We start from the raw sequence: 14,165 nt of genomic DNA on the forward strand, positions 1-14,165 counted from the left end.
AAAAGAGTTCATACTGCCGGCATCGTCTCTTATTCTGTGGCAATTTCTCAGCTTGAAGACGGACCAGCAGTGCACAATGATCAGAGCATGAGGAAATAATGTGTTTGACCGAGGCATTAGGGAAAGTATCTCGCCAACCTGCATCAGCCATGACACGATCAAGCCTTACTTTTGACATTCTTCCTACCTCCCCTTTTATTATCATAAGTGAAGGAAACTCCTTTAAAGCCCAGATCAACAAGTTCACAATCATCAAGGGCATCTGGGAAGGCCACCATATGCCCTTCAGCTCGAGTGGTGAAGGAAAAGTGCTCAAATTGCCATAGCGCTTCGTTGAAATCGCCCATGACGGTCCATGGCAAATCTGACTTGGATTTCAGCTGCCTCTATGTGTCCCACATGAGATGTCTATTTTCTACCTTTGGCTCTCCATACCTCCATGTCACAGCGGCGGGAGACGATCCCACACATGCATCAATGTGCCGTTCATTGAGATATTTTATTTCCACATACAAGTGCTCATCCTTAGTGCGGGCGCATTTCTGCAAAATCGCCACAAATTGCCTTATGTCCGTTAAATACAGATCCGATGGTTGCAGGTCAAGAATGACAGACACACCATCATCACCAACTCGGATTTTTACAGGAGTAGATAGAGAAATGGTGGATTTTATTTGCTCAAAATGAAGCATCAAAAGGATATAAAACACAATAAGCACACACCTAAGCTCTGCATAATTAGGATGCACATAGTCAACACGAACGCACGCGCACACACACATAAAAAGAGACACCCCGACAAGTAGCAAAGTCATATAAAACCAAAGCTATGCACACGAGGGCTTGCTCGACCCTCGCGTCATCTCTCTGAGGCGACTCGAGGGTTCCTAACCCTAGCGCCGCCACCCCCCTTCCTCACTCCTCCTACCACTCCGCCGCCGCCTGAGATGCGCCCCCGGCTCGCGCGCGCGTCATCTATGATGGTGGCGGCGGGGATCTGGCTACTCCGCATCTCGTGGAGGGCCTAGGGCGGCGGGGAGGCGGCCCCGGATGGTGTGCCCGGCGTGGATCCCTCGGCAGGTGGCGCCGGTGGGCGCTGGATGGCCGTCCTCTTGGCTGCGTGGGGTAGCAAGGGGGCAGCGGGCGTGGGTCGCGACGCGGTGGTCTCCTCGCGGACCGCATCGGCGTCTTGTGGAGAAGGCCCGCCTCATCTTGCCCGATCTGCTCGGTCCCCTTCTGATTCCGGTGGCCGGCGTGGTGCTGTCCTTCGGCTCGGGTGGTTGGGAGCTCGAGGTTGTGAGCTGGAACCGGGGTAACCCCTTGGCCAGCGCGGCGGCCACAGCGAAGTCGACGCCTTTGGCGCCGATCCCCTCCTTGGAGGCTTCGGTGAGGTTCCCCTCCTCCTCTTCCTGCCCCCTGCTTACTGGTGAAGACCTTGGTCCCCTGTTTGGGCGGCGACGGTGTTGCGACGTCGTATTCCTTCTTGGAGGCGTCGTCCGGGGAAAGCAGTGGTGGCGGGTGTGCAGTGGTGGTTCTGGTGGTGGAGGCTGGCGGCTTGTGCCGGCCTTGTTCACTTGCGGCTGCTCCAACGGCTTTCGTCCTGCGCCCTGGCTGAGCCGGTGGCAGTGATGGCATCTCGACGAGACCATTGCTTCCCTCCGGTGTTGGTCCTTGTGTAGGGTGATGGCATTAGCGCTGCTTTCCTCGCAGCTGCTGTTGCCTTTGAGCTGTTCTGTCTAGCGCTCTGTATCAGTACATGCCGTGGTGGAGCGGTACTTCATCTCACTCATTAATGGCGGCGAAGATCGGCGGCATGGCGCTGTGGAGGCGCGCCGCCCGATGCGCGGAGATGGACTCGCGCAGGAGGAGGTAGCTGTCTGGCGTCATGGTGACGTCGATGGCGGAGTGGCCTACACAAGGTAGAAGACTCAATATATTCTGAAGACGGACCTGTGGAAGATGGCTGCGACGACACAAGAGTGTGTCTGACCGGATTGTGCCCCAGACCCGGTATGTGGCTCGGCTGGGGCTTCCGGCTTTTGATGTTAGGTTTAGGTGAGTGGTTTGGGTAGTGGCCCCACTAGCATCCCTTCATCATATGGATAAGAGTAGCGGCATATGTTGCCGAGATGGTGGATTCAGGAATATTGTTTGTAATACTTTGTAAGGTCCTCGAGAATAATTAATAAAGTGGCCGTATGCATCTCCCAGATGCAGAGGCCGGAGGTCATCCTACTTTTCTAAAAAATGCATGACAAGGAAAAAAGAAAACCCAAAGCAATTCGATCTTCGGTTGGCAAACTACAGAATAACCATATCCGCACCGACCATCTCATGACACCACATAGACGACGAGATTTCTTCAGCAACACCGCCTTCGAGAAGGGAGCGACGTTCAAGCACCCTCGTCACCGGATCCAACCAACCACACCACAGTGCCTTGGATGGACCGAACATGGGCCGGTTACTGGACCTGTGTACACATCTGGATATAGGCCTGGGTCGTAAATGCAAAGTACTAGTACATGTACTAATATAGTATTTAATTAGCTGCGGTGATTGGTAGTAAAGTATTGTACCACGTACTAGTATACGTATATTGATGCTGGGGGCCCACCTGTCTCCGCCTGCTGGTCACGCGACCTTCGCTTCCTTTTAAATTCCTTTACTCCTACTGTACGCCCGGTCCAGTGGACAGATCAGGCGCAACAGGACACCGGGCCGGCCTGCAGTGCAGCCGAAAAAGAAAAAAGAAAAAAGAAAAGAAAAGCGGAAGGAGGCCCCAAAAGAGGCGGCCTTCCCGCCCTCGCGCCTCTCAAATTCGTCGCCGCATCGATCCGTGGCACCACCCGCTCCCCTCGCCGTATACTACTCCATCCAACGCAAGGGTCCCAGACAGAGAGAGCGAGAGAGACAGAGAGAGAGAGAGAGAGAGACGACGACGGGCGAGGGGCGGGGAGAAGAGCGAGGCTGCCGGAAGAGGGAGCTTCTTCGGGGCGGAGATTGATGGACACGCCTGACCGCGCGGCGGCCCCGGCGGCGGCCAGGGCGGAGGTGACGCCGCCCCCTCTCTTCCCCAATTCCGTTTGCTCTGTTCCGGGGGATCTTGTTTTGTTTATATGAGTCGCCGCCGCCTCTGCCGTGCCTGTGCCGTCGCGCTTCCTCTGCTCCGCGGGGAGGAGCGGGATCCGGCCGCTGCGCGGAGCGTCGCCGGACGGGTTTTTCTTCAATTTTTTGCCTTCTTTTTCGGCGGGGGGAGCGCTTCGACGGTTGGTTGGCCGGCTGATTTCTCGCCCCCTCCTGCTTCGCTTCCGGCGGTTTAGACGCCGGATTCCCCTCCGTCCGGCCGTGGAAAGCCCTTTCCTCCGGCCAATTGGCCGGCCGGTTCCGCCGGCGGGCCAAATCGTCGGGGGTTGTGTCTGTCGCCGAGGTTGATTTCTTGCACTTCGTCTTCTTGGTGCTGCCGGGGAGTCGTTAGATAGAGCCATCTTCGCCGCGGAGGTTGGGTTGGGGAAATCCATACAGCGGTTATCTCGGAACCCAGCGGTTCTGCTTTAACTAACGAACCTTGGACTGGGAGGCCGCGGGATCCGGTTTGTACGGGAAGCCTGGAGAGAGAGGAGGAAGATAGGGAGAGCGGCAGAGAACTTTCAGATGGGCTCAGAGTTCAGTACTACACAGCAGTACATGCCTCTCACGGTCACAGTGCAGGTGTGACATTTGCACGGTCAGAATGCGCGTGCGGTTCGCTCTAGATCTGCTCATTCATCTTGTCCTGGAGACAAGTGCTCCGCCCTGTTCTTGCGGTGTGGTCTCTGCTCCTGAAATTCATGCATACCCTCCGGCAGCCGGCAGGGGCAGATCCATTTCGCTTCAAGGTTTGACTTGTGGTTCCTGCGGGTGGCTTTTTTTGGGTGCAATGATTGCACTCATGGTGTTGTCCACAAGTTGGATGGAGGATTTACCTCTTTATTGTCAGAAAATGCGACTTTCATTCATACTCTAGTCGCAAGTAGGCAAGATGAACCACCTATCATTTTGTTTTGCTGTTGTTGAATGGTTGTTAATTTTCACTATTCCAATATATTGTGTCCTGATCTACTGCTCTGCACCCCCTGACCTCTTGGTTTTCTGAATGCAGGACTCACCGCTTTTCAGCTTCATCAACAGCTTGTCTCCGATCGAGCCTCTCAAGTCTGCCTACTCCGGGAATGGCCTCCAAGCATACCATCAGTCGCTCAACGTCACCTCCGTTTCCTCAATCTTCACGTCCCCGCATCACAATGCACACAAGGAATCAAAACTCTCCAAGTAGGCTCGCTCGTGCCATCTTTTCTTTCTTTCTTTCACACACTTGTGGGTACTTACCGAGTGAAAACATTTTACTTTTGGAGCTAATCCTGATGCTCATGCTGGTACCTATTCTTTTCAGGAGCTCTTTCGCTGACTACACTGAAAACGAGCTTTGCATGGAGGACGGCACCGATAAAAACAAGTCACCCACTTCTTCAACGGCTGTTAGATTGTTCGCCTGCACTAGCACCATAACTCGAGAGAGCCACACGATGATTACCTGCTCAGTAAATGAAGGCATTGTTGATCCTCCCAAAGGGCCTAATGATTTTCCTCAACCTGGTCGATTCGATTCTGGCAGTCCGGATCACAACACAGCGCCTTGCCACGGTGTTAGTGTTAGGTCAGATCTTAAACAGGACAAATGTCCGAAATTAGAAACAGTCCAAACCACTAATAATACTGTGGAGAAAAGGAAATGTTTGTTTTCCAGTGACATGCAGCTCCAGGATGGTTGCCAGCCTGCAAAAGAAAATAATGAAGTTATGGGATGTGAATGGGAGGACTTAGTTTCTGTCACTTCGGGCGAACTTTTGGCCTTTGACTCATCAATGGACCAACATCACACAGGAGTTCAGCTGGCAGTTAATAATGCAGAATCTTGTGGATATTTGCTATCAAAACTTGCAGGAGGTGCTGACATCTCTGATAGAACACACCCCGCTACATCCAGTCAAGCATACTATCATGAGATGGTAGTGGGAGAAGATAAGACAGAAAATGGCCAGCTCTTTCCTGAAGATAAAAAAACAATCTTAAGTGAAGAAATACAGGATAATATTAATGAAGAGAATGCATGTATTCCATTAGGCTGCAAGGTACTGACACTATGCAATCTTCCTCATGCTTCACGTAGTTCTAACTTCATTTGTAAGAAGTTTGTTTTTTTTTTTTTTTTGCGGGAAATTTGTAAGCAGTAGGTTACTGTTGTTAGAGACATATTTGGTATTCCTACACTGCACTGGATTAGATAGGAATTGCATCCATCTTATCTCTAAGAGGCTTCTTGCCTTGAGGGCGAGTGTTGAAATATTATTGCCCGCCTCTCTCCATAAGTTCAGACTTTTAGAGCAACTGTCTGGAGTATGAATTCAATATGGTATTATGGCTAAATATTCCATCATAATATTCTCTAATTATTTTTTCTTCCTGCTGGCATGTTTAGGTTGAGACCCAACAACGAGGAGTTCGAAGACGCTGCCTTGTTTTTGAGGCAGCTGGGTATTCACATAGGACTGTGCAGAAAGAATCTGTTGGGGATTTGTCCTTCTCAACATGCAAAGGCAAAAGTTCTGCCCAAAATCACAGAAATCCAGGAAAAACTCCATCACCACATGTATTCCGTGGTATTGGTCTTCATTTGAATGCTCTTGCCTTAACATCAAAAGACAAAATGGCTTGTCAGGACCCTTTGGCTACTGCCTTGGTTCCATCACTGAAAACTGAACAGGACGTGCATGGGAATTTGCTGTCTGCTGGAGGAAATTTTGTCCATTCAGGTAGTGGTTTGTTAGACCTTCAGATGGATAATGATGATTGCTCAGTTGGAGGTTTTCTTGGAAATGATCATAATTCAAGTCAAAGCAGCAGCCCCCCAAAGAAGAGGTTTGTTTCTACTTCTGATTACTTTGGGAGTGATAGCCAATTTGATTTCTGTGTTTCATTATAATCCAGTTACCTGACATCTTTACGTTGAAGAGCAGGCGTAAATCAGATAATGGTGACGATGATTCATGCAAGCGTTGCAGCTGTAAAAAGTCAAAGTGCTTGAAACTGTGAGTCAGTTTTCCATAGTTGAGATCTTTTCAACCTAATCACAGGAACCCTCTTCTTAAAATTCTTGGCCATGGAAATTTATGCCACCACCCCATTTACTTATACTGCACATTTTAGTATGCGTACAGTCAATTGAAGCTATGTTGTACGCCTTTGATAATCTGTGTGCAATGTTGCCATGTGCAGTTATTGTGAGTGCTTTGCTGCTGGCGTGTACTGTTCTGAACCTTGTTCATGTCAAGGATGCCTTAACAAGCCTATACATGAGGAAATTGTTCTCTCCACTCGAAAGCAGATAGAATTCCGGAATCCGCTGGCATTTGCTCCAAAAGTGATCCGCATGTCTGAGGCTGGTCAGGAGACTCAGGTGGGTAATTTTATTAATAAATTCATATCTACTTCTGTTGGTCATTATACCCTATTATGTGATGCTGAAATCATGTAATGAGTTGCAGGAAGATCCTAAAAACACTCCTGCTTCTGCTCGTCATAAGAGAGGATGCAATTGCAAGAAGTCAAGCTGTCTCAAGAAGTACTGCGAATGCTATCAGGTACTATAATTTCTTTGGAAACTGATATTGGTGACTTCATTTGGAATTATACTTCTGGTTTGTTACTTATGCTTGAACTGTTTGATTTAATAAAAGGGAGGTGTTGGTTGCTCCAACAACTGCAGATGCGAAACCTGCAAAAACACTTTTGGCACTAGAGATGGTGAGCGTTCTGCTTTTGTAATCTGTCCAGCCATGCTACTTTACAGACATGCAAATCATTTTTCTAGAAGCAAGCACAGTATGTTGCATTGTTTTATGTATTGATAACTTGTGTCGTAGCGCCTTACATTTCTTTGAACTGAAGATCCATAAAGTACCGAATTATCCTGGTTACAAGTTACCAATTCTTATTCGCATGAACCACTGTTTTAACTATTAATCATGAAATTTCAGGGTACCATGCCATGCTACTTTAGGTTTTTAATGACACACATCGTCTTCTAATACAGTTTCACTCTGAATGATCAACATTTTGTATGCATGACAGTGCTACATGTCTGTTTTCATTCAGACTTTAGAGGTATCTAGGATATAGATTATAGAGTGCCTAATGTGCCCAACTTAGTGTCTGAAATGATCAAGTGAACACAGCTACCCTGGTTTTTGCTGTTTCTACTTCAATCTGATATTTATATTCTGTTGTCAGTTGCCGTATCAGCTGAGAATGAAGAAATGAAGCAAGAAGGCGATCAGACTGAAAGTTGTGAAAAAGAGAAGGAAAATGACCAACAAAAGGCTAATGTACACAGTGAAGATCACAAACTGGTTGAGCTTGTCGTCCCAATAACACCACCTTTGGATGTTTCCAGGTTTGTTGGTACATTTTAGTCTAATATGTGGACTATTTGAACAAGTTCAAAAAATAACTGCATTTAACATGTTTTATTAATAGCTGTACAATGTTTTCCAGTTCTTTGCTCAAACAGCCAAACTTCTCTAATGCAAAGCCACCTAGACCATGTAAAGCCCGCAGCGGGAGTTCCTCTCGGTCTTCAAAAGCCTCTGAAACAGTTCAGTCTCGCAAAATCTCGAAGGTTGGTGATAGCGTGTTCATTGAGGAAATGCCTGATATTCTAAGGGAGCCTTCTTCTCCTGGCATCGTGAAGACTTGTTCCCCTAATGGAAAAAGAGTTTCACCGCCACATAACGCGCTCAGCATTTCACCAAACCGAAAGGGAGGGCGGAAGCTGATACTGAAATCCATCCCCTCGTTTCCGTCACTTGCCGGAGACACGAACGGCGGGTCTGCAATATGCAGCTCCGACAGCGCAACAGCCCTTGCTCTAGGTCAGGCTTATTCATTATGCAGACATGATATGAGTTTTGTTTTTATATAAGTTGTTGCAGAAGCTTATCTGTTACGTTTGTCCTTGGAACCAGGTCCATCTTAAAAGCTGGGCTGGGCAGCCGATTATCCGCGACCGGAGTACGACTTGTAGTCCGATAATGGTACCTCACATATGAACTCTGCGGCAAGGGTCAAGGTACTGTGAGAGAATGTCGTGTCATGTTAGAACTCAGGTAGTCTGTATTTGTAACATATGTAGCGAGTGAATATTCTGTATGTAAGATGTTATGAAGTCGTCGTCGTCGTCATGAAATTCTATTAATACTACATAAATCACCTCTGATTAGTCAGGAGGTTTACTTGATGCAATTCAATTCCAAGTTTTTCTTGAGAAACTATATATGCGAGGTCACAAATTCGCCTGAAAAGAATGAGCACTTGATCAGACATGTCATTAAGATGATTTGTTTAGTATGTGGAACTTAACTCTTTCATGATCGGAGTTCATGTAGAAAGGTAAAGGACCTGGTGTCAACTAGTGGGTGTTGTGAGCTTGTGATGTCAGTCTCGTCCTCTTCCTGCCCTTACAAGTGTCGGAAAATAACTGCGCAGGTGGGCAAGAAAGATGTCAGGCTGATGAGCACGGGTGTTACACGCCTTTCTAAATCAGACTAATTTGGTGGTATCAACTGATGTCAGGCAGACAAGACAATGCAGTAGTAATTCTGTTATAAATGAAGATACCTTACAAGAGTATATGTACTTCCCCCTCCTGTTTAAAGGGCATATCTCAAAGGGCAGCGCTAGGCGCCGGGCGATCGGTCGCATCCCGTGCGTCCGATGCGTCAACTCCCGGCCGTCAGATCAGGCTTCCGCTTGGTCCCACAGCAGCGCGCGGGGAGAGAATTTGAGATGGGGCTTTTAAACCGGAAGGGAGGGAGAACATGCCACTGTCCTACGCACAACTCGTCCAGATTAGCAGACGGCAAGGACATCGGGCGCTGGAGTAATCAAAAGACGGGGGACAGACAGTGCAGTCTCCAAAGGAGTGGGCTTTTGCGCTTTGCCGTTCCCGCTTTGGGGAGCACTAAACGAGGGAGAAAGCGGCGGTTAATTTATGCTTAGCAAGTTAGCATGGTGAAGTGATCATTGCCCTGCAACTTTGTTCTGATCTTTGTCGATGATTGATCTGCTGTACTGGTGCACAATGCTTCTGGTATCATCATCATCATTGCTGATGCTGCTGTTTTTTGTGCCGATTCGGTAGTACTACTCTCTTCGTCCCAAAATAAATGTCTCAAATTTAGTACTCTCTGTCCATATATTTAGGGTCTAATGCGTTTTTCGAGGCTAACTTTAACCAAATGTTAGACTAATAATATATGATATGCAAGTTACACGAAGTATATCGTCAAATCCGTACGTGAAAGGAGCTTCCAATGATATAATTTTCACATTACACATCTCACATACTATTAATCTTATCGATAGTCAAAGGTAGTCTTGAAAAACGTATTAGACCCTATATAGATTGAAGAAGGGAGTACAACTTTGTATTAGAGTTAGTACAAAATTGAGACATTTAGTTTAGGACGGAGGGAGGGAGTACTCCCTCCATTTCACAATGTAGTGCGCCCGTGTTTCCCGAGATCGAAGTTTGACCATAAATTTAACCAACAAGATCGACTGTAGAGGGAGCAAAAATTATACCAAATTCAGTGGTATAATTTTTGCTCCTGCCGCAACTGGTTTCGTTGGCTAAATTTATGATCAAAGTTAGATCTCAAAAAGCGTGGGCACACTACATTGTGGAATGAAGGGAGTAGTACTGATCAATGTGGATTATAACTTCAACTGGGAAATGTAAGGTCGCTCCATTCGGGGTCATTAGTGCAGAACCGGGCTATAGCACCGGTTCGTAAGGCCCTTTAGTGCCGGTTCTGTAACCGGCACTAAAGGGTGGGGACTAAAGGTCCCCCCCTCTAGTACTGGTTCCGCACGAACCGCCGCTAAAGGGCCACCACGTGGCACGAGCCAGCGCCGGGGGCGGGGAGCCCTTTAGTACCGGTTGGTAACACCAACCAACACTAAAAGGTTTGGGGGTTTTGGGTTCATGATTTATTTTTCCTTTAATTTTGTGTTTTCCATTTAATTCTTTTTCGTTTGCTGGTATTTTACGATACTACATATTGTACACATTATGCATATATATACATAGAATTTCTCCTACATGTTGCCTTCGGAGCCAGTGGCATTTGCCTTGGTGCCTTTGGAGCACGATGACAATTGGCAGTGGTTCATGGGGGCGGTAGCGGGTAATGGTATTCTCCTTTGGGATCTATGACCTGGTCGAGCAAAAATCCCGCTATTTCCTCTTGAAGTGCTCGTATGCGCTCTGTTGGTAGGAGCTGCTCCCGCACCTCGTTGAACTGTTAAGAAGGATCAATATGCATGTGTATTAGTTGTGTGACTAGATATCGATAATGATGTAAAAATTATGAATAGTGTTATCAAGGACCGTACCCATAGCTATCTATCAGATTTGCTCCTTTCGGACGCCATCGTGCGAATGTTCTCGCAAACGTAGTATGCACACACTTCAGTCCCCGACGTCTGCTTCAGGGCCTTTACGAGAATGGAATTTAATCAGATAATAATTAATCAAGCATGATAATTAATGGTATTGAAACAAGAATTAAAGAAATGGTAGCTAGCTAGTACTACTTAATTACTTACCTTGGGTCGAAACCAATACAGCTTTTTTCACCATTGGCATGGAGTCACGTTGATGAACTTTTCCCAAGCCCTGCCCGCCGGCAAAGAAAATGAATAAAGGAGTTATTAAATAGTTGATATCAGGAAATGACGAACTAAATAGGCCATGATATAGTTAATAATGATTGAAATTACCTGTCGACTATCCCCTTCAAGATTGAGTAGTCACTTTGTTTTCTAAGTAGTGAGTCCAGTACTTCAACTGTTCCTTCTTCAACTTTAATGATTAACAAGATCCAGTGGTAACTGCATGCACACACGTTTGCATGTCTTAATTAAGCGGGCATGTGCATAACACTCATCAACTACCCTAAACCCTATACACTTAATTATTAACATCTAGCTAGCTAGTAAGCAAAAACAGAATTTGTAGTACAAGACAGTGTGACTCACAGGAAGTTGTAAGGAAGTAGTATATCTTCATTGGTATTGAGGCGCTTCAAGAACTCTAGCATGTTTTTCTCTACATTTGCTTTATACCATTCCAATTTCCATGTGTCTTTATTAATGGTATTTGGGTCAATGAACCCAATGCCATAGCGTCTAGTTTTTTTTCATTTCATACATCTTCATCCTGCATAATACCACAGAAAAGAATATAGTGAGGATAATTACATGTAATGATCGATCAATGAGCACTACAGCTAGCTTGAGACTTAAATTACAGAAAGAAATCACTTACAGACAATAGTAACTGACGAGAGGTTTGTCGACTGCTTCTTGATTGAATAACTGAAATAGTTCTGAATACTCAACGGACAGAGCTAGCTTATGGAAGTAATGCTCTTCCTTGACGTTCACCATGAGGGACTCTTGATTGAAACTCTTGGTAATTTTCATGTACCAATCATGCAATTCATACATTCTCATTGGGAGGTTATTGAACTCCTCAGGCTTGACCAAAGGTTCGCCGCAGACATATTTCCGTTTTATGTCCTCCTCTCTAAGAGGAGACATGGGCTCGATCTCGAGGAGTTGTCCAACAGTGATACCGAGCATTTCAGCCTGCCTTCTATGCTCGTCGGTTATTACCAGCTGACCGGCGCCGGTACTCTCATGTGTTGGTACAACAAGCGGGGGGATCAATTGCGTCGCCTGTTTTCCCAGCTGGGGAACGATTTTCCCGCATTTTTTGCCAGCTGCTTGGCTCGAGCTCGAGCTCGACTCCTTCTATAGTCGTGCTCGATGTGCCTTCCTGATTTGGCGCTCATAGTCTGAGTCAACAGGCTTGGGAGCTGGTTTTCTTGCCATATGAATAAAGTGGTCAACGACTTTCTCAGGCACTTTCTCCTTTGGCGTTGGTGGCGGTTTCGGTCCAAAATGGGCGTCCACTTGGGCCTTCACTATGGCTGTGTTTTGCTCCTCGGTCATGTCGTAAGGCCTCTGAGAAAGAGGAGCGAGGCTTGGACCATATTGAAATCGCTTGCCTCCTCCTGTACCTCCTGTACTACCTCGACTTGTACAGCTATGCACCATAGCTGCGACGGCTCTCTTCCGCGATTGCTGAGGCAGCGGAGACGGCTGACGTGGCTGAGTTGGAGCAGGAGGAGTGGCCAGACGCGGTGTCGGACTTGAAGCAGGAGGAGTGGCCTGATGCTGTGCCGGACTTGAAGCAGGAGGAGTGGCCTGACGCTGTGCCGGACTTGGAGGAGGAGGAGTGGCCTGATGCGTTGGTGGACTTGGAGGAGCGGGAGTCTGCTGACGCGGTGGCGGACTTCGAGGAGGAGTCGGCTGACGCAGTGTCGGTGGCCTTCGAAAGATGATGCAATCCTTTCTCCATAGGATGATACGATGTATGGCCTCTTCGAGTGTGTGCTCCTTGTCACCTCCAGGAATGTTAAGCTCTAGCCCCGAATATTGGTCCACCACCTCATCAACCACGACACGAGCATAGCCGGCTGGAATCGGGTTGCAATGGAAGGTTGCTTCGGGGTGATTTGTATAAGCAACGGCGTCTGCCACCTTCATGGATATGTTCTTCATTTTGAAGTGTAGCTCACAGTTAGTGTTCGCCATGATGTCATCCACAGGGTATCTATCCAGTAGTGCGTCGCCCGAGGCGGAACCCACGCTGCTTCTCGGAATGGATGGGACGGTGCTATCCAATGCTGGATCATCCGCTAGCCGCTGCCGCTGCTGAGACCCCCTTTCCTGGCTAAGTGAGTCGATCTGCTGCTGCTGCCGCTGGAATTTGAGTGCCAAGTCCGCGTGCGCTAATTCTAGGCCTTGAAGGCGTTCTGCTTCCTGCTTCCTCTACTCCTCCTCCAGCTTCCTCTTCTTCTCCTCCTCCATCTTCCTTCTTGCACGGCTTCTGTAGTCGGCGTTCCAGTCCGAAAAGCCCTCATACCACGGAACAACGCCCTTGCCTCGTGTTCTTCTGGGGTGTTCAGGATTTCCCAGGGCGCGCGTATGCTCGTCGTTCTCTCTGTTGGGTGTGAACACCCCCTTTCGAGCATCTTCTATTGCTTCAAGTAACTTATCTTCGGCTCCTTTAATACATGCCTTCTTCGAAACCTGGCCTGTCTTCGGGTCCAACGCCCCCCATGCGCATAGAACCAAGTTCTGCACCTGGGGGGCCAGCTCTTAGTAACTGGAGTGACCTCTGCATCCAGCATCTCTTGCTCAGACTTATCCCACTTAGGCATTGCCATCGTGTAGCCACCTGGCCCCAGCCTATGGAACTGCTCCTTTTTTACGGCATTGGCCTTGTTTTTTCTCGACCGTTCCTTAGATAATTCTAATTCCTTGAATTTCATGAAAGCGGGCCAGTGTTCTCTTTGCTTCTCCAGTGTTCCCTTGAATTCTGGAGTCTTCTTTCCTCCTTTGACATAGTTGGCCCATATAGTTTTCTTGTGGTTGTTGAATGCAATTGCCATCTTCCTAAGAGCAGCGTCCTTGACTTTCTACACATCTGCATCTGTGAAATGATCTGGTAGGGTGAAATGTTCCATGAGTTTTTCCCAAAGCAGACATTTTGCTTTGTCGTCGACAAAAGTAAGATCTGGACATTTTTTTGTTGGCTCTTTCCATTCTTGAAGGGAGATCGGAAGTTGGTCCTTCACAGGAACTCCGCACTGACGAACGAACTTGTTCACAATGTTCTTAGGTGCTAGTGGTTCCCCAACAGTTCTGATGGCATCGATGTTGTACTTTACGCCCTCCTTCAACTTTTTGCCCGGGCCTCGCACTGTCCTGCTGCCTGTAGAAGATTTGCTTGATCCGGAGGACTGAAATAAGAAAGATCGATTCGTTAATATATCTTCAAATCATTAAAAACATGTGATGATCACCAGATGCCTGCTTATATAAATATACCTCGTCGGTTTCTGTTATTTCAAGATCAACATTTTTGGCGTCATCATAATCATAGTTCATGACTTCATCAATTCGGTCGTCGCAATCGAATATCATATCATCAC

General features: G+C 47.4%; 1 protein-coding gene across 1 annotated transcript; it reads left to right on the forward strand.

Annotated features, from left to right (window-relative positions):
• The first annotated feature begins 2,695 nt into the window (after positions 1 to 2,695).
• Positions 2,696 to 8,340, forward strand: LOC109752407 (protein tesmin/TSO1-like CXC 2). The gene is made up of 11 exons (XM_020311607.4): positions 2,696 to 3,054; positions 4,142 to 4,311; positions 4,433 to 5,171; positions 5,519 to 5,958; positions 6,057 to 6,128; positions 6,316 to 6,496; positions 6,585 to 6,680; positions 6,777 to 6,843; positions 7,330 to 7,492; positions 7,594 to 7,970; positions 8,064 to 8,340. Exons 1-11 carry the CDS (start codon positions 3,007 to 3,009, stop codon positions 8,072 to 8,074), a joined length of 2,364 nt encoding a protein of 787 aa, XP_020167196.1. The 5' UTR covers positions 2,696 to 3,006; the 3' UTR covers positions 8,075 to 8,340.
• Positions 8,341 to 14,165: the final 5,825 nt, after the last annotated feature.

The sequence above is a fragment of the Aegilops tauschii genome, chromosome 4 (assembly GCF_002575655.3).
Source record: "Aegilops tauschii subsp. strangulata cultivar AL8/78 chromosome 4, Aet v6.0, whole genome shotgun sequence".
In the NCBI taxonomy this organism is placed as follows: Eukaryota; Viridiplantae; Streptophyta; class Magnoliopsida; order Poales; family Poaceae; genus Aegilops; species Aegilops tauschii.